We start from the raw sequence: 21,653 nt of genomic DNA, 5'->3' as shown, positions 1-21,653 counted from the left end.
CGAGAGCGTTTGGAGAGCATACGACTCCTTATGCTTTTGAATCACTTTCGCGGTACTTTGATGTCATATGTCGATCAGTCTGTGCAGTGCCGATGCATCTCGAACAAGCCTATTACTGGATGTATCTCTTTAATGAATGATTCATTAACAAATACATAGGCCTATTTAATAGTCACTTGTCGCCATCTACTGCTGTAATGATGTAATTAATACAACCATTATCTGACGCATCAAGTTACTTTCAAAAGGTTTGCTCTATTTTGATCGCTGCTGTAGACATCAGTGTTTATATCTGAACTATAAACTTTTATTCCAGTACTTCTGTGATAATTTGAAGGACTGTTACACAGAGATAATGATACTGTGAGGTTGAAAAGACCTGCTTTCAAAGCCGTTTCATTCCTACATGACAATGGCTCTCTGGATCAGCGGCAGGTCTGAATGTTCGCTGTGATCGTACTTATCAAAAGTTTAATAGACATATAGCTGAATCGTTGTAATTTAGGAATAAGATCACATGGGTGTTTGAATCGAGATTGCGATCTTTTAACGATTATTCGTGCAGTTCTACCATAGACACTCATTCATTCAGTGCAACAAAACCTCCAGTATGAAAATGACCTATAAGAATAAACACATTTTAATGACACACCTTAAGCCAGTCGGCCATGACGATGACAGATGGATCAGTGATGGTGCTGAGCAGTTCTTTAGTGGCACGTTTCTTCTCTTCCCTGTAGTTCTTCTTTTGTACCTTTGGTCATTAGTAATCATAATGTATAAACATAATAATTATATGCAAGATAAAACACAGTTAAACTCTATATGTCATTAATGAGCATTGCTGTACCTTGAGTGACTCTTTCTTCGTAAGTTTGTTTCCAGACGCCGACACGTCTTTGTCTGAGCCATTATAAAGCTTGGTTTCCGACTGTGAAACCAACACAGGCGTTAGTAACTTGTGCGACATGCTGTACATCCTAATATTTATTGAGCTGTGCTTTAGCTTGGCCTGAATTAACATGTCATATTCATTATATATACAAACATATAATTAAAAAAACTAAAACCATAAAAAAAAAAAAACATAAATTTTTTTCACTTAAAATATAATAATCATTACATGAAAACAATTACATGTAAATAAAAAACTTGTTTTATTTCAGCTAGTTGCCAAGGCAGCATTTCTCCATTTTGTTTAGTTTTAAATTGAAGTATTAAAATAACTATAAATAAGCTAAAACTAAAAAACTATATGGACATTTAAAAAAAATAAATAAATAAAAATGACCAAAATGACAAAAAAAAAAAAAATAGGGCTGCACGATTTGAAAAAAAAAAAAAAAAAACCCATTGAAATCGCGCTTAAACGATTTGTCTTAGTGCAATTATGAAATCGCAAAGCTGCAATTATTTCTTTTATGCGTGGCTTGTCAATGAAATATGGCTCCAAATGCTAATCCATCTGAAAACATCTGAAAGTTTGAATTGCTTATAATGTGCATTTGAAAAAAACAACACACGACAAACATCTTTCCAGACATCAGAAGCATTTATTAACATCTTGTCCAACAAAAGAAAACATTTAATAATATGTTTTACTCCAAACTCACTTCATAACAACAGTTGAGCATCATTCTGTCAGATGAAGTGGCTTCTTACACAGAATATGGCAGTCGTGTGTTTATTAATCATGTTTAATCAATCAAAATGTTTCAATCTTCTGTTTATTCAGCTACAGCAATTGTATAGGATTTCCTGGAATGACGCGTGTTCTACTTCGGCAGCAAGGCACATTTGCAGTTTCTGCCCGAGAGCGCCCTCTGGCTTTCAGATGGAGAAGCATTTACTACTGATCACATAGCCGTACAACTCTGACAAGTTACGCATGAAATAATCGCAGCCTTTGCCAAATCGCGTGCGATAAATCGTGCAGCCCTAAAAAAAACATGACTTTTTTTAAGATCACAATTCTGAAAAGACAACTAAACAAAATAAATATATTAAAAAATATTTTATTTAAAATAATTATTTTTGTGATAAAACAGTTTGAATTAATGATTCAATGACTCACTCATAAAGACTGAATGAATCAGCGTTTTTGAACGAATCTCTTGAATTAACAATTTAATGACAAACAGATTTGTTTTAACTGTCGAATGTCGCCACCTACTGGTGTAACGATGTAACTGATACAATCTTTATTTGACGCATCAAGTTACTTCCATAAGGTGAACCGTTGTCATTTAAGAATAAGATCGCATGGGTGTTTGAATCAAGATCGCAAACTTTTAACGATTAATCGTGCAGCTCTTTATAAAAATGTAAAATATAATTTAAAATATAAACAAAAATGTAAATTCTCCATGATACTAAAATAACTGCTACACACATATAATATTATTATATTATATTATATTATATTATATTATATTATATTATATTATATTATATTATATTATATTAATTATATTATATTATATTATACAGATAAAGTGGTGACGGGTGGTGTTTCACAGAAAACCATTCTTGTTTAATGTTTCCTGAAAAAAAAAAAAGTCTAAAATCATTTAATCAGTTCAAAACTTAATTTCGGACCCTGGTGACGGGTATAGATCTGTCTTTTAATTTCACACTGAAGCTTTTCAAAGTAGATTAGGTGAAACATCTTTATGTGAACAGTGGTTAATTAAACCTTTGAAAGCATTTGAAAGATCTTTACTAATTCAACAGCACTCTCACACTCTTCTGGACTACCATCCGGCTCTCCTGTTTGACGAGATCTGTGACTGGGAATTTATTTGGGATTGTGAGTGCATCTATTAATGGTCTGTCTGAATGTGGCGGCACGTCTACGCCATCCAAAACCTCACGCAAACCGGCTCTGACGCAACTGTGACAGACCGTCTGAGATTTGGCATTTATGTGTGGTCAAGTAACCGGTCTTATCTGCTACGATGCATTTGATCATATTACAGAGTTCTTCTCTAGGGTTATTTCTGATGCGCTGCTAATCAATGCACGCCCCCCTGCCAACCTGTCACCTCCGAGATGCTCTTGACTATGTATAATTAATAAACAAGTGCTGGAAATTGCTAGAGGAACAGCCGACCCACACATCGATCCGATTCCAGCCCCAGAAGATCATGGGCTTGTTTACCTTGCTCTTGGATATGGAGTGTGAGGAGTCTTCTTTCAGAGGCAGGATTTCATCTTTTCCACGATCAAAACCTGCAAAAAAAAACAGACACTGTTATTCAACTCGACCAGCCAGGCTGATATTTAGCCATTTAGATTACTAGGGATATAAAAATATATCAAATAAAAATATATAAATGCTTAGCAAAGTCTTTGTTCTAGTTCCCCCCCCCCCCTTTCTTCCCTGAACCTGTGTAAATGCACACAAATACACATGTAGGATTCTCATGGTACCAACAACAGTGATATTTCACTCGATACCACTGAAAAGTCTAATGATTAACTTGAGATGCTAATAAACAATAACTACAGTTTATACTTTTCTAAAAAAAGTGTTACTTTTTAGAGATATTTTTCATCAACACTGGTCGAAAAACCTGTATTGGTCAATGGTAAATGTCCACTAATGTATAAAATCTGATCCCAGACCTGCACTTAGAGGCTTCATCTTTCAGTTAGAGCAAAATATGAGATTATTTCAGTCCCACGACCCTGAGAAAATAGCTTAGTGACGGCTGTGTCAACACATCTGAGTGCCATGAGTTACAGATTCACAACAGCTGGAGGAAAATAAACATAAACACACACACACACACACACACACACAACAAAATTGGGTTTCGATGTTTAATAAGGACTTTCCATAGACAATGATTTTCATACTCTCTCTCTCTCTCTCTCTATATTATATATATATATATATATATATATATATATATATATATATATATATATATATATATATATATATATATATATATATATATATATATATAAATATAAAAAATGCTGGGTTATCAACAAACCAAGTTGTGTTAAATATGGACAAACCCAGCAACTGTATATTCAATCCCCAAACCTTGAACACAACCCTCACCATTTTTAATGATTTTAGTTTTAGTTAACGATAATAAATAAGAACACTGGTGTGTTTTGATGGTGATGGCCATGTCCCAAATCTAAGGCCCTGAGGAAAGAATAACACTTTATAAGCAAAAAATCTTTCATTAGATAAGGCCGAGGACGATCTGTCAATGTCACTCTGTCAAGACTAGTTAGTTTCTTAGGCATGAATAGCACAACTGTCAATTTAAATAACATCTCTACTTGAGGGAATCATTGTCTTGCTTTGTTAGCCGGGAGTGTAATAAAAAAAGTAGTTTAATTCATGAAAAAAAAAAAACAACAACATAATATATACAGTTTTCGGTCCAATGCTGACATATTGTCTATCGACATGGTAAGACTAGGCAGGACACATTGAAAACCTTTTTTAAAAAGCTATTTATTATTTAAAGACATTCTCAGTCCAAAGAGCACTTTTATTGGGGAAAAAAAAATTGTGTATACGTCTCTGCAGAGGACGACGACTTTAATATTTTTGGTGAAAAGACTAAATGCATATACACAAAAAAAAAAATAGATTAAAAAAAAAAAAAAACTTTTCGAAGTTATAAATAAAACAAAATGAGAAAATACCATTACAGTCATCCAATTTAAAATTTCACATTTAACTCTTTGTAATTATTTGTCTTACATTTTCTGAGAGAAAATTGTTCTAAAGTGAATCAAACATTAATTTATTTTCAGTGTATCTACTGAATAGTTAATTTTATCAATTTTTAGCAGTACTTTATCATATAGATTATATCAAAGCAACAACTTAAGACATTTCAGCCCACTTTATTCACAGAGACACAACAGCAGACAACACTTTCCTGCTAGAAGAGACACATAAGACTTGTGCTATTTACTGACAGAACAGGACCATTATCAAGCTGCTCCAACATCTGCATCCAAATAAACAAGAGAGCAAAGATGTTTACTGGATCAACCGAACCGTGATGGATGTAAATAACGAACCATTGATCGGGGTAAACGGGTCTATTGTCTCCCATCTCTCCCCCTTAAGCCGGGCCAAGCATTGTGTTCATCTCAGAAAACACATCACTCCAAGAGCTCTTCAACATGTTAATCATACGCAGAAAAATCCACACGTCCTCAACCTGATGAGAGCATCAACATAACTCATCTATTAGCATCTTATTTACCCATTTCTGCTGCTGCATAAATCTGCATTAACCACGCTTTTCATTTAACAGTTTTACTTCACATCTGACTGGACCTGGAAAAACTCTCTTGACAAGACGTCACGTCCTGATCCTGTTCCCCTGCCATCTTTTCCTGTCTTCTCTCTGCTATCCTACTGATTAAAGTGGGCATAATGGAGGTCTAAAGACGCACAGCTCTCAGATCAGACGTAATAGTTCGTCATGTGCTCAATATGCTGATGGGACAGCTGGGAAATTAAGTGTTGAATACGACATGTGATGCATGAGATTATCTGCTCTCGTTGTGGGTGGTTAGATTCACTCACACACACACAGATACACACAGACAGACAGACAGACACACACACAGAGTTCATCAATGAGCTTCAATCTAGTCTGACCTCAAGTCTGTCCTTAAAAATATCAACCAGCATAAGTGACCTTAAAATTCATCTGTGCTATCAGTTTAGATAAAACTCAATTCACATTGCATTTAAATGCAGAAAATGCACACAGAATGGAAGTCTAGGAAGAGAGCGACCAAAATTGTTTTTGACAACCAAAACAGATTATTTGTAAGGGATCTTATAAAAGATATGCAGAACCGAATAATAATTAGCTTTATTTTGGCTTTCTGACACAATAAAAAAGACATATGTATATGTAGCCGACATACTACATCTCATTTTCTCCTACAACTTCAAAATCATCCGACATCATTGTTTTACCTTTTTTGTTTTACGAAGGCTTTTTGACTTAGTCTTTTCACAATCTTTTTGTAACACTAGGTCAGAACTTCCACCTACGACCTTTCCAACGTGATTACGTAATGCGTGGCGCATTGCAGAGCAGTGCAAGACGAGCATTTGTGGTTAAAAAGTATATACATTTTATTTTTTTAGAAAATGGCCGATCGTTTCACTAGATAAGCCCCTTATTCCTCGTCTGGGTTCTGCACTGAAACTGACATTTGGACCTTCAACCTGTTGGTCCCCATTGAAGTCCACTATATGGAGAAAAATCCTGGAATGTTTTCCTCAACAACCTTAATTTCAACTGAAGAAAGAAAGACATAAACATCTTGGATGACATGAGGGTGAGTAAATTATCAGGAAATTTTAATTCTGAAGTGAACTAATCCTTTAAACCATGACTGCAGAAAGCATTTTAACATTCCCAGAGTCTGAGTTGAGTTTATCTGTAAATGTTTTCTGTGACAACACAGACATTTACCGCTGGGCTACAGGAACACAGCAAGATGACAGCTCACTCCACGAGGTGGGAGAGGAGACATCTGTGTGTGTTTTTGTTTAATAAGCCGTGACGCTGTGTGAGTAATAATCCACATATAAAGCAGGAGCTCACAGACAGCTCTGATCATTAGCCAGAACTGAGACAGAGAAAGAGGGAGCTAGCTGGGACTGGAATGGATATACATAGAAAATAAATAAAAAACGAAAAATTGCCGTGAACAGAAAACCACTGATAGATTCTTGTCTGAGAGAGCTGCAGGTTTACCTGCTTATCAAACATTCAACACATGTGCCTAGAAGACAGACAGATGTGCAGAGAGTCCAGACAAAAACAAAACCTGCACAACATCACTGCAAAAAACACAGTCACTGCTGTCAGCTGAACAACTCTCATTCTTATATTTGAGTAATGTACACAAAATTAACCCCAACATGAAGCTTGAACCCTGAAATTTATTGTTTTTAACTTTAGTTAGTGTGTAATGTTGTTGTTTGATCATAATCAACATCTGCAAAGTTACGACGCTCAAAAGTTCAATGCAAAGGGAGATATTTTCTTTTTCAGAAATCACTTTTTAAGGACTACAACAAATGGCTGGTAGGGACTATGAGCTTTTTCCCGGGTTGGTGACATCACTAACCCTAAAATGCACATAAATCCCGCCCCCGAGAACACGCAACAAAGGGGGTGAGGTCATGTTGGGCTGATTTAGAGAAGAGGAAGAGTTGTTGTAGTAGAGTGTTGTTGTCATGCCGTCATTTTACACCGGACTGACATCTAGTTTCATTCAGTTTTGTTGTTGTTGAGAAACCGAAGTGCGAGCGGTTTTCTGGAAAGGGGGCCGGGAGCAGCAGCTCATTTGCATTTAAAGGGACACACACAAAAATTTTGCTCACACCCAAATAGGGGCAAATCTTTGATGATCTGTGGGGTATTTTGAGCTGAAACTTCACAGACACATTCTGGAGACACCAGAGACTTATATTACATCTAGTGAAAGGGTCATAATAGGTCCCCTTTAATGGTTTTGCAGGTCTTCATCAGTATGTTTACTTGGGTATTTGTGTGTCTCTGCGGTGAGACAGTGACGTGGCTGAAATTTCCACACTCCTGCAACGTCCTTGACTACGGTAAACCAGCAGCGGAGGGTGTAATTCCACCCCGGTCACCCTCACGGAGGCTCAGTCCATCTGAAGGGCAGAGAGCATCGTCTAGAAACAGAGACAAACTATTCCGTATAACACTTAATACGACAACACCAGGCCCCTGCAGCATGATGACAAATGGAGTGTTATTGCGAGTCATCCGGTCAGCACACAGGTGTCAAGACGGAGAAACGCACCTGTGTTTTTGTGCACGGAATCTATTAATAGTCACACATCTGTGCTAATCCGCAACCTCATACAGTAAAGTGCAGATGACCCTCGGAGTGGGAGTCATTTTGGTGCGGAGCGGTGGGCTGAAAAATTAATCTAATAGATAATAAAGCTCAACTTGTTCCGGTAGTAAAAAATATTCAAAATAATTTTTGGTGACAAAAACCAAGTACTCTAAGATTTAGCAATGACATATGCTTCTGTCAACTTAATTTACCTTCATTAAAAATGTTTGTAATAGGCTCAAGGGTTGTGTAGGCTAGGGAAAGGTGAACATGGCATCAACATTTTTTCTTGAAAACATATTTCTGCATGTTATTCAAATTTAAAAAATGAAAAGTAACCTAACATATAATCACTTGCTCTGCCTCTAAAACAACTTTCCTTGTCAGCTGATGTCACCAAGGACACTTTACAAAATCAAATCAAATTCTGATGGATAAACATTAAGCACTGCCCTTACTGAAAAAAAGCTTAAAAAAAAACAAAAAAACAAAAACAAAAAAAAACTATTTTTAGTCCTAAATTTAAGATTAATGCATTCAAAGTGCATATAAAATTTTCATCTATTTGCATTACACAGTTTTAACATAAAATAATAAACTTAATGTGATGCATTTTTGTCAGTCATACATACATGAAACAGGTATAGATTTTGTGCTTAAATCATAGCATAGCATAATTTATTAACTTAAGTTTGCATTCATTTCATTTTATTATCAAAATGCATTTATTTAAATAGCTTAGAATCAGCATAAATCTGTTCATTGTGAAAACAATTATTTATTCAGTTAAAAAATACATGAATAAAAAAATATGGTTACCTGTGGAACATGCAATATATAACAGGAAGAGCTCTATAGGACAGGAAGAGCTAAATAAACTTCTTGCTGCATCTAAACCAACAACTTGTTTGTTAGATCCAATACCTACTAAACTACTGAAAGAGTTACCTGTAGCAGAAGAGCCTCTTCTCAATATTATTAACTCGTCTTTATCTCTAGGTCACGTCCCAAGACTGTTCAAGCTGGCAGTTATTAAGCCTCTCATTAAGAAACCACAATTAGATCCAATTGAATTAGCAAATTACAGACCCATTTCAAATCTTTTATGTCTGAAATACTAGAAAAAGTTGTGTCGGCTCAATTGTGCTCCTTCTTGCAAGAAAAATTACATCTATAAAAAAAATTAAGGTCAGGTTTCAGGCCTTATCATAGCACTGAAACTGCGCTCTTTAATACTACAAATGACTTACTTTTAGCTTCTGACCACGGCTGTACCTTAATACTGGTGTTATTTGATCTTAGTGCTGCGTTCGACACTATAGATCATAAAATACTCTTAGATGGACTAAAAAATTGGAAATTACATTGGTATTCAGGGACAGGCATTAAGGATGTCTGACGGTCACCATTTTGTCTTTTTAAACAGGGAAAAATGTAAGATAACGTCAGTAAATTATGGAGTGCCTCAAGGATCTGTGTTAGGCCCTCTGTTGTTTTCAATATATATGCTGCCACTTGGTAATATTATAAGAAACCATGGAGTTTCCACTGCTATGCCGATGATACTCAGTTATATATTTCAACACGACCAGATGAAGTCTCCAAATTATCCAAGCTGGCAGGCTGACAAATATGCATCACATTGGGTTTATTTAAACTGATTAATCCAACTAGATGGAAACTTTACATGCAATTCAAACACATATATCTTAATTTAGGCCTAATTATTTTTTGCGTGCAGTAGTGTTGTTTCCAACACAATAAAAACACAAAAACCCAGACAAATTCGACTGTTTGATTACAAATCCTTATGAGATGAGAAGTTCATTCATTCTGCAAATAAGTTTTACTTTGAAGGAAATGTTGCGATTCATTTCTGAGCCAGCCAGTTTTATGCAGAAAATGAATATGAAAATAAATATATAAAAAAATACTCAGCTACCACAGAGCTCTGCAGTTTTATCCACTATAATGACACATCAAGCCAGATTTGAGTGATTCAGTATTAAATCAAAGCCATTACGCTTTAAGCGAACTCTGCTGATATTCACACAGGTGAACATGATGCGCATACAAGATTTGTACAAATCCAATACACTCTGGGTCCATTAGCTAATCTCCGCTCAACGGACTCCATTAAAACGCTAAAAAAAAAAAGGATAACGATAATGAAAATGCTGGGTAAGCGTACAGATGTGAGTAGTAAAATAAAAACGCCATCTCTGAAGCAAGCTAAACTAAGACTAGCATCTGCCAGCATCGGGTACATACAGAGCACAGCGAGCAGTCTGTGTGCATGAATAAGAGCATTTAATGCATCCTTCTCTTCTTAAAGTCATAATCATGAGGGATAAATGGAGCGAAGGCCGCACTGACACGAGCCAGATTCACTATGAGAGCTGAAACTACTCAATAGCTGCGGCAGAAACATCTGCGTCCTGCTGAACAGCTCAATCTACTGACCTTGAGTAGACGACAAAGCATTATTTATGCTATTCCAACCCTAATGCGTAGTTTCTGAGAACTACGGTTGGCAACTGAGAACTGGTTCTTATTCAGAACCAGTTCGGCTTTAAAAAACAAACAAACAGTGGAACCGAATGATTTGGTTCTTGGACATTATTCTCCAGTCAATGTAGACAGAATGCAGTAGTAAAATACTATAAATAAAGACAAATCTCACATCTATCAGTAAGTCGAATTCAGACTGGTTAAATTGGAAGTTCTTCACTGAAACTGGAAATAAACAGAACCATTGTGGAGTCAAATTACTTAATTATGAGACTTAAATCAGTACAATTAATTAAAATTATTACAATAAATTATTGAAATATAATATTAATATTATAATAAAAAATATCAATTATAGATAATTAATAATATAATACAATTATTAATAGAAAAAAAACTTTATTAAACCAAAAATGTTTACCTATTTTTGTTAAGTATATTTTTGCGAACATATTTAAGATTAATTCTATATAAATTATATATATATTTATTATATAAACATCTTCATTATTCTTTCAATGATTAAAGAACAATTTATCCTAATTTACTCAACAATATATTAAACAAAACCAGTAAAAAATAATGATAACATTTTTGTTTGGTAATTGTTGAATGCATAGTTTATTAAAATAAGAGTAAAGATGTGAAGTGGAAACCAAATCGTTAGGATTTCGATCCCCAGTATTGACTACTGAAAAATGTTAATTAAATAGCAGGAAGTGCTACTGAAGGTTGAAAGAGACATGGTGCACTCTCAGTTAATAGACGCACTTTTAGTTTGGAGAGCAGTCAAGAGTCAAACGGCAAGCTACCAAAACTAAAACTTAATAGACTGCGGCTACACTCATCGTTAACAACTGTAACTCATCCTGGCACAAACGCAGAGGAGCATGATCAAAACTACCTGCAAAACAAATATAACATATAAAAGTTTGCTGATTCACACCAGGATGTTGAGATGGACCCACCTGGCAAACAGACAGAAAGCTCGTTGTACCCCCCAAACGAGGCGTTGCGTATGAGTTTGCGTCCATCGGGATGGGGCGGGCGGCCCGAGATGGTTCCTCCACAGGTGGAGAACCGGCGGCGGCCCAGAATCCCTTCTTGCTTCATCATGAGGGCGGGCGTAGGGCGGCCTGAGAGGCTGCTGCGGTAATTCGTCAGTCACCACAAACACACGTACACACGCTCAGACATACTCCTCTGCTGCTAGTACTACAGCTGACCAACTGCGCTCTGACAATTCACTCAGGCTCTCTCGCCGTTACTCACTGCAGCCCGCCCTCCCTCCCTCTCGCTCGCTCTAGAGCGTCTGTGTGTGAGAGTGAGAGAGAGAAAGAGCGGCGTCTCAGGTTCTTGGACGGCACTGACAGTGGAGAAAAAAGCTTAGAGCTGATACGTCACTAGACACCTGCACCTCTTACTTTTTCATTTTCAGTTTCATTCTGACCTGACTTCATGATGTATGTGGTGAATCTGACAAAATCATGGATGGATTTTTTTATTTTATATATTTTAGGGCTGTCACTAACGACTATTTTGGTAATCGAGTAATCAGTCAATTGTTTTGACGATTAATCGAGTAATCTGATATTTTGTTGTGGTAATAAAAATAGACCTAAGCAAACGATAGCCTTTAAAATGGCTTTAAGTCCCCTTGTGGTGAAAATCAAGTTTTTAATGTTGTTTATATGCCCTATTTCTCAAGATATAATATAAGTCTCTGGTGTCTCAAGAATGTGTCTGTGAAGTTTCAGCTCAAAATACCCCACAGATCATTTATTATAGCTTATCAAATATGCCCCTATTTGGGTGTGAGCCGTTTTTGTGTGTGTCCCTTTAAATGGAAATGAGCTGCTGCTCCCGGCTGACTTTCCAGAAGAGGGCGGAGCTTTAACAGCTCACGCTTCGGTTGCTCAACAACAACAAAGCTGGAGAATCTCACGCAGCCAAAATGAGGATTGTCAGTAACAGTGTTCAGCCTTACATTGTTCAAACCGGAGTCGACACTGATGGAGAGACTCAGGAAGAAGTTACAACTTTTAGAATGAAACTGGACGTTTCTGAATGGTTAGTGGATACATTTATGTAGTTGCTGTGGAGTTGATTCAACTCATCCACTAGCATGTGTCGTCATGTTCATCTTTTGTGTTGAATTGACCCTCGTTTGTGAAGCAGTCCGGCGTAAAACGACGGCATGACAACAACACTCTACTACAACAACTCTTCATCTTCTCTAAAGCAGCCCAACATGGCCTCGCCCCCTTTTTGCCATGTTCCTGGGGGCAGGGTTTATGTAAATTTGGGGGTTTGTGATGTCACTAACCTAGGAAGAAGCTTGTTGTAGTCATTGCCATTTGATATTGCTGCTGTTTCTGATGTCACAAACTACCTTGTAACCAATCTCATCCATGTGTGGGCGGGCTTTAGCATATCATTAGCTATTCTGCGAAGCAAGGGGGTCTCAAGAGAACAGGTTATCCCGGTTTTTTTCTGTTGATATGAGTACATTTAGCAATATAGCGGTCATATTAATTACTGTTATGTGTCCGACATTGTAAAAAGCAACACCACTGTACAGCGTTTACCTCAGTAAGTTGACCGTGTGGATCTCTGGGCTTGTGCGAGTGAGTGGAGGCGGGGCTAATTAGCATATTCATAGATCCGCGTATATTAAATGAAGCAAGGGTGTAGAGTTACATTCAAGCTATTTTAAGGTATACATTTTTACAGGAAAAAAACGTTTAAATAGGTCATTTTGGTGATCAAAGATGAGTTTTAAGGGATAAAGTTATTGACTACAGGGGGACTTTTTCTTAAAACATAATAAGGTTTTGTCAGATTCACCGTTTCTGAATTATTGCATGTTTCTATATTTTTGTGACTATGTCTGATTTTCTCTTTCAGATATCCTGCAATGCAGCTCGTTCAGATAGAATGCTTTATGAAGGATACTGTAGCTGAATATCTAAAACACATATACACCTCCTTCTCAAACAGTCTCTGCTGACGGTGCTGGTGAAAACAGAATCAAACTATCGGCCTTTAACATCTCCGGATGGAGAAACACAACCAACCTGATCGCACTACTAACTGTTAAATCTGACACTGTAAAGATACAGCCGCATGACGAACCATCTTTCACGAGACTCAAATATGACAAACAATGACCAGGTTTACAGTGTATTAAAACAACATTACAGAGCCAAATCAAACTTACCATAGTCTTACAATGCTAACTTTTCCAATCAAGAAGCACTGACTTCAAGAAACAGATAATAAGAAACATTACACTGTGAAATTTAATACTTGGAGCTCAGTGCTTTTCAAATCACTAACCTAAGCTTACATGAGCAAGCACCACTAATTAAATACACATAGGCATAAAGATCAAAATCTACATAATCCAGTCAAAGATGCCATGTAAATCGGAGTGCAAGGAATTAGTTTGAATCCCTGAACCTAACTATGATGATGGTATGCAGTAGGAGTAAGCAAAACAGCACTAATAAGCTGCCCTAAACAATCCTAGTCACACTAGGATCCAAAGTGGAAAGTGATTTTCTTCAAGTCAATTGAGAAGCGGTTTGTTTGGAGTGAAATGTCAACAAGAAACTCACAGGAGGAGGCTGTACAGACTGCTGGGACTTCAAGTGAAGCTCTGCCTGTTTCTTGGAACAGCTTGTGTAAGTTCAGCCTGTTTTTGGTCAATAAACTGGAGAAAAGCTCCAGATGAATCAAACTAAAGGATAAAGTAGTTCAAGAGGATTTTAAACACTCCAGATTCATCGTTTCTCTATCCAATCAGAATTCTCACAGGGCGAATCCTAACCAATCAGAGGATTCCTCCCAGAGTCTGCTGATGTCACTTTGAAGTTGCTAGGCAACAGCCTCACCAAAAAGAACCAGGAGCACCGAACGGATGAGACAGCAGGATGGCTGTGAATGATGCCCTAATTAACACTACTAATTAAGATTCTCTGGTGGATGTATAATTCAAAGCCTATTGCTCATTTTCTTGTGCTGCATGGAAGTTATGCTTAATTTGCGCAGCATTTAACAACCCGAGACCTCGATTAAATTAGCCCACAATTACACCGATCTCTCTATCTCTCTCGCTCTGTCTCTCTATCTATCTATCTGACCATCCATCTATCCATCTGACCATCCATCCATCTGACCATCTGACCATCCATATCATTCTATTGTTCCATCCATCCATCCATCCGACCATCTATCTATCCATCCAACCAACCATCCATCCATCATTCTATTGTTCGTTCCATTCATCCATGCATCCGACCATCCATCTGACCATCCATCCATCCATCCATCCATCCATCCATCCATCCATCCATCCATCCATCCATCTGACTATCTATCTATCTATCCATCCATCCATCCATCCATCCGACCATGTATCCATCCATCCATCCGACCATGTATCCATCCATCCATCCGACCATGTATCCATCCATCCATCCATCTGACCATGTATCCATCCATCCATCCATCCATCCATCCATCCATCCATCCATCCGACCATGTATCCATCCATCCATCCATCCATCCATCCATCCATCTATCTATCCATCCATCTGACCATTTATCTATCCATTCATCCATTCATCCATCCATCCAACCATCCGTACGTCCATCCATCCGTCCGTCCGTTCGTCCGTCCATCCATCCAACCATCCAATTATCCTTCCAACCATCTATCCATCCATCCATCTGTCAATCCATCTATCTGTCAATCCATCTATCTGACCATCCATCTATCCATGTGACCATTTATCTATCCATCCATCCATCCATCCATCCATCCATCCATCCATCCAACCTTCCGTCCATCAACCTTCATCCATCCATCCATCCATCCATCCATCCATCCATCCATCCATCCATCCATCCATCCATCCATCCATCCATCCATCTATCAATAATTTACCCTCTGTCTGTCTGTCTATCTATCAGATTCAGGTTGGAATAATTTGGCTGTTTAATTGTTTACTGCCCTCTAGTCATTTGGTCCTGTGCCCATCAGGAAAGTCTTTATGGGCTGATTGTGTCTCTGAATTAAGTGATACGAGAGCTGAGCCAATGGCTAATTTCAGCAGGTATCTCTGCTGGTAATCCGTAAAGCTCCCGAGCACAATCAAACATGGTAGGCGATGTTCCTTTAGCCAAAGATGGGTGGAAACACCCATGCCTGCTTTAGCTCTGAGCCTTAAGCTGTATGCTGATGACGGCATATCTCTGGAGACATTCCTCTGGGGACAGGATTCTGTTTATCCACTGCGGAGGGGGATGTCAGACCATCTGACCCACACACATACAAACTATGTGGAAAAACACCTGAGGTCAACAGCATGTTAATCTTTTCCATAAAAAGCCACCTGATGTCTGCTTTGTACTCAAGTGCAGTCTGTTCCTTTAAATCTTAAACCGTTTGTCTCTTGTTTTTTGTGCTTCATTCATGAAGCTCAATTCATTTACTCAGAAGTGTGTTATTTGTGCTTCATATCCTACAACATGGTGTAAGAGAGTGTTTGTAGTAACCTGAGCAGGTGTGAGCATTCCTCATGTGAAACTGATCTTCGCAAGAAAAACAGTTATGGTTTGAACTGTTTCCCATTCAACTAAATGAGTAATTCAGCGGGTTAAGCTGAATTAGTGTAGTATCATCAGCAGAGCAGTTAATGATTCAGACCACTGTACTAGTCACAAAGATGATTCAGAGAATCCAGAAATTTATTTTGGGGGGGGGTCCCATCTTAAAATGACGGCGGCCACAATGTTATTATATATATATATATATATATATATATATATATATATATATATATATATATATATATATATATATATATAAGCAGTGAGTGATTTTCTTTGCCTTTTGTTGTTCGATGAACAGAGGACAAAGACAGCAGTAGGTTTATTAGGCTGCTGTGACTTTAAGAGCTGCACGTATCCAACATACTGTTACACGCATGTTTTCATTTCAACTGTTTACATTCACTTAAGACATAACCGACTATGTTTAACAAGGATACTTGCCAATCTTGACAATTTTGTGTGAATTTGTCCATTCAACCCCGAGAAGACATGAAAGAGAACTCGATTTAATAGGCTATTAGTCTGAGAGGCAGCTATCTTGATGATCTGCTATCAGCTATCTGGATGTTTGCGCACGGAAAACTTCTTGAAAACATCATGTGATTACTGTACCTCCTTCCTGTAATAATGCAGGGAACCACTCGTTATACATAAATCATGTAACAGACAAAAACCTTAATTTCTTTTTGACTGAAGAAAGAAACACATGAACATCTTGGATGACATGGGGGTGAGTAAATTATCAGGAAATTTTAATTCTGAAGTGAACTAATCCTTTAACATTAGTAATATGCTCTTTATTTTACTTTCTTTGCTATTGCCATATCCCAACGAATTACAAACGTTCCAGCGATATCTGTGAAAAATTAATGTGTGCTCTACAAGCTCACACGTCTGTGCCACTGTGCGCTTAATCCATTTTTTAATTTTAAGCAATCAGATATCTGGGGGTATATCAGATATATCAGCCAACAAGTGCCCAACATGTATGTGAACTCCTTCAATATTGTTTGAAAAGCATCCCAAGGATACACCTCATGATGTTGGTTGAACCCAGACAAAGAAGCTCAAATATAGGACTCCAAGTGAGTGATAAAATAAGCGAAGGCACCAAATACGATGCTTGTCCGACCTAGTGATTGACTAAAGGTGCTAAAGTCTTCTGCTTTGGAAGCCACTAGAAGCCTTATGCAACCTGGCCATGAGCCTGGATTACCAGCCTAACAAATAAGCGTTGTGAGTCAGACCACATTTAATTCTACTAAACAAAACCACCCAGACAACTAGTACCCTCAAGAACAAGTTGATTTACTAATGTACACTTAAACTTGAATTCTGTTCTCACCAGGTACCATAGCAGGCGAAGGAGGATTCAACTATACAAACAACATGTATCATTTCATTAGACTGAACATAATAAGCACACTAACTAAGCATTAATAGCACTAGTTAAGTACTTGCCTTGTGAGCAGGAAGATTAAAATACAAGTTATTCATACAAAATTTTTTTACGTCCAACCCTCTCCATTGACGATCAAACATTCATTGGTCCACAGAACTGCCATAATATTCCCAGACAGTAGACGATATGTGAAAAGCATGCTCACACCCGACCTCCCATATGCAAATTAGCCTGCATCTGATTGGCCACAGTGGCGGAACATGTAGGAAAAGCAGCTTCTGATTGGCTGAGCTGCATGCTGTGCATTTTAACCCCATTTACTGATGAGCTGTAATCCATTAAATCCAGGCCAACCACACCTGCTCTCATCTCAAACAGAGCGAGAAGGCCAGTAAAGAGGATTTGTGAGCATCTCAGTTGGTGTACTGATGCTATTCCGGGTACGTTCTCACCGGCAGAAAGCTGCGGTGTGTCTTGTGTCGGGTTGCTGCTGACGGCACTGAATAATTGAGTGAAACGTGGCCCACATCTGCGAGACGGACTCACTTCTATTATACATCAGAACACACCCAAACTGCCGTGATTCATCCGAGAATATAAAGGAGAGGCTGAATGGGCTTTCAAAAGAATGGCGAGGTGCAATTGCTGTTGCTATGGAGACCTGACATGATGCGAGAGGTCTGAAGGCACTGAAAGGTTTTGTGCAGAGGTGATGGCGTGTGTCAGCGTCTAGCCTTCCAAAACAACGAAAAACAACTCTCACGCCACACATATGATGCTCCAAACGTGAGTGCTTGAATCAAGACCACAACAAGCTCTACAAACAGGAACACGGTGCATTTAATCAGATTAAAATCATCATTATAAAAGCCAAATCCTCTGACAACATTAATAACTGCATAGTAGAGATGCGAGACTTGTGTGTGTGTGTCAGTGTGTTTATATATTGCAGGTGGCTGTAAATTTGACACAGCGATTATGGCGATCACATGGACACTCCATATAACATCACAGTGAGCTTCAACTTTGACCACACATGACTAGTCATGGTCTGCCACCTTTTGACTTGAATCACTTTACAAGATTGACTAGACTTTAGATGAACATTAAAATTATATTTGATAAATAAAGAAAAAATAAATAAAAAGTATACATACATATACATTAGTGGTGTAACGGTACATGTATTCGTCCTGAACTGTCACGGTACGGACGTCACGGTTCGGTGCATACAGTCAGATGACGAATACAGTCAGTCGATCCACACTCCAATCCAGAAGTGGGTGCGTGCAGTAATGCAACACTGTTTGCTAACCACCACAACAGGAAAAAGAGCAGAAGAAGAAGAACAGACGATCTAGATATGCATGCAACCTCTCAACTAGTGTTTCAACCGCGGAAAGACATCAATAAAACAGCTTAATAATATCGTAGCATTACATTTACCTCAGGCAAGTCACTTAGTGTCCACAGCATGTTATTTGACTAGAGAAATTAACTCTAGAGGGGAGCATTTCACTAAATACATGCACTATATTAGCTTATTATATACTTTACCTGTTAATTTCTTAGTTATTCAATATATGTTTAAATAAATCTGTCATTAAAACAAGTTATAGCAGAAACTATGTAAATTATTATATTTAAAAAATGAATTGGAGTAGAAAAATAATTTTATAATTAGATTTAGTCTTGTGTGCAATTTACATGTTTTTTATTTTTTTATTTGAGTGTTGATTACTATATCTAAAAATAAATAGCAACCGAATTTAATAGTTTGGGCTCTGTTGTTAATTGTAACCTTCAATATTATAGTATTATATGTGCAAGAAAGGGTTTCCTAATAGCAATTACTAATACCGAGATAGATTTTGTTTTATCCTTAAGAAATGTTAATTATAATTGAATTTATTTAAATAGAGAGATACGAATTAGTTCAATAAACCACTGTTTAATAAAAAAGGGGAAAGAAAAAACAATTTTGGTTTTCTCCCCCATGCTGTACTGAACCCTTACCGAACCGTGACTTTAATACCAAAGTATGTACCGAATCATCATGTTTGTGTACCGTTACACCTTTAATATACATACATAATTATTATACACACATACATAAACACATAATTATTGATATTAAACAATTAATTATTAAAATAATTATTAAAAACCCTTAATCATGGTAAATTAACTGTATTGTACACCTTGTGTGGCTTATGCTTAATTATACAGACTGCTTGGGTGGATTTCTTTTAGTATGTGGTAATAATAGATTACCATAATAACATAAAGTCTGGTGACTTGAATGTGGTCGATGAAGAAGGAATCGCTTCAATAAAATAATGCAAAGTGTAACAATAAAAAAATCACTACAGAAAATGTCTGACATTTCCAAATCACAATTTTACCATTCTTTGATTGTTTTCCATGACTTTAGGAATTTTGCTGACTAGAAACAAAACAATAAAAGACTGCACATATACTTGGACACACTGAGTGTTCTGGTCTGATTTCATGACACTTCAGCAGCCTCTAGTGGTGAAAACCAACACTAGACAGGGAAAAACTGCTTCAAGCACTAGCCAACCCTGAAATCAAAATAGACTTTCTTAATAAACGCTTCTGGTCCCATTATGCATGATCTATTATCATAAAAGTGTTGTTTAGAACCTTTTAGAACAATGTAATAACCTCTTCATAATGAATATGTGCACTGTGACTGCTGCTTTAACTAGATGTCCTCATGCTCTGTGTATAGTAAAATATTGTATTGTTTACTATTGTACATGTGTATATATCCTATACTTACTTGTTATCCACACTGTCATGCTGTGGAGATTGCACCACCTGTATACTTGTGCAACGACAATAAAGTGATTTGATTTTTGTCTCTATTCTGTTGATGTAACCAGGGAAAATATAACCAGTAAACTGGTCTGGGATCAGATTTCCACCTTCATGCAGATGTGGCCTTTAAAACGTTTGGGCCACACTGACCACAGAGCCTTCAGCTCATAGAGACTTCTGGGAGAAATCCATGTGTTTGTGTATGTTGTTCTTCTGTTCTCTTACCATGGCTGTAGCTGACGCCCGGACTGAGGGAGGGGCTTGTGAGCAGGTCTTTACTGGGCGTGTGCAGCCCCGCCTCCTTCCCACGCTGACTCATCCTTCCCGGGGTCAGAAGCGCCGCATCATCACCAGGCATTAAGGCAGCTATGGAAAAATAACAAGGACAGAAGATGCATTTATAAAACAACTGAACGCTGAATTAGTGGCTGTTTTTCACACTACACACAATTTTAGGACCGACTGACATAATCAAATCTAGTTTTAATGAAAAAATTTTTCATGCACTGTTCAATTTTGAGATTTTTGGCTATTTGGCTTTCCATTACATGTTTTTTTCAGACTAGTGGAAAGGGGGGGAAGCAAAATACACATTTGTGCGTTTAATTTAAATTATAATGCATATCTGTAAAGGCAGCGAGTCAGAAATCTCCACATAAAGAGCACTTACATACACCAAACTTTACAGCTTTATTCCCATCTATATTCTGAAGGATTTTACAAAAGGATGGTTTATAATTTGCTTGATTTTATACCCCATTTTTTCTGGCTGTTGACAGTATTTTCTCATTTATGTAGTGATAAAAAGATCAAAAATCCCTTATGTAAAAACCTTTAATATATCAACAAAATAAAAAAGGAATTTGAACTTGGCTTCATACAAAGTTCAAATTTCTGTTCTGGAAATATATGCAAATTAATGCATATTTAATTAGATAAAGCTGCATTTGAATTTCAGAGAACTAGCACAAAAATGTTTGAAACTCAATTGGGAAAGTATGGTGACATCTGTTAGTTATTCACCTTGCCTTAATTGGATTTAAAACCACAAATGGATGTGGTTTGGGTTTATAAACACTGGATTTCTTTTGATGACAAATGACAAAAGAAACAAATCAGATTTGAGTCGGATACACCAAAAAGCTGTATTTTTAAACAAGCTTTAAGAGATGCACATATTGTTGTACAGCACTCCCTCTAGTGGCCAGTGCACAGAATTATTACATAGTAAAACTCTTATCTATTATTTATTTTCTCACTCCAACAAGACTGCCGTAAATCAGTAATGATTGTGTTTTTGCACGTCTTCAGCTGAGAAAATTAAACGCACATCAAAATCTGCATAAGAATGATCCAATGACGCAGTGTAAAAAGAGTTAGGGGAAGTAACACA

At 37.2% G+C, this 21,653-nt stretch overlaps 1 protein-coding gene across 8 annotated transcripts in view; it reads right to left on the bottom strand.

Annotated features, from left to right (window-relative positions):
• Positions 1 to 21,653, bottom strand: part of osbpl8 (oxysterol binding protein-like 8) — a 78,235-nt gene that overhangs the window by 14,438 nt on the left and 42,144 nt on the right. For 6 of the 8 annotated variants that reach the window (XM_067391464.1, XM_067391462.1, XM_067391467.1 and 3 more), the window contains 4 exons: positions 20,486 to 20,626; positions 3,161 to 3,231; positions 851 to 931; positions 653 to 754 (listed from right to left, as the gene is read on the bottom strand). In XM_067391464.1, coding sequence (XP_067247565.1) covers positions 653 to 754; positions 851 to 931; positions 3,161 to 3,231; positions 20,486 to 20,626 — 395 coding nt within the window. Of the gene's footprint in view, positions 1 to 652; positions 755 to 850; positions 932 to 3,160; positions 3,232 to 11,363; positions 11,604 to 20,485; positions 20,627 to 21,653 lie in introns of those variants that run through there. The other 2 variants (XM_067391470.1, XM_067391465.1) reach the window with 2 other exon arrangements.

This window comes from Chanodichthys erythropterus, chromosome 8 (assembly GCF_024489055.1).
Source record: "Chanodichthys erythropterus isolate Z2021 chromosome 8, ASM2448905v1, whole genome shotgun sequence".
In the NCBI taxonomy this organism is placed as follows: Eukaryota; Metazoa; Chordata; class Actinopteri; order Cypriniformes; family Xenocyprididae; genus Chanodichthys; species Chanodichthys erythropterus.
This window is presented reverse-complemented; position numbering and strand designations above follow the sequence as displayed.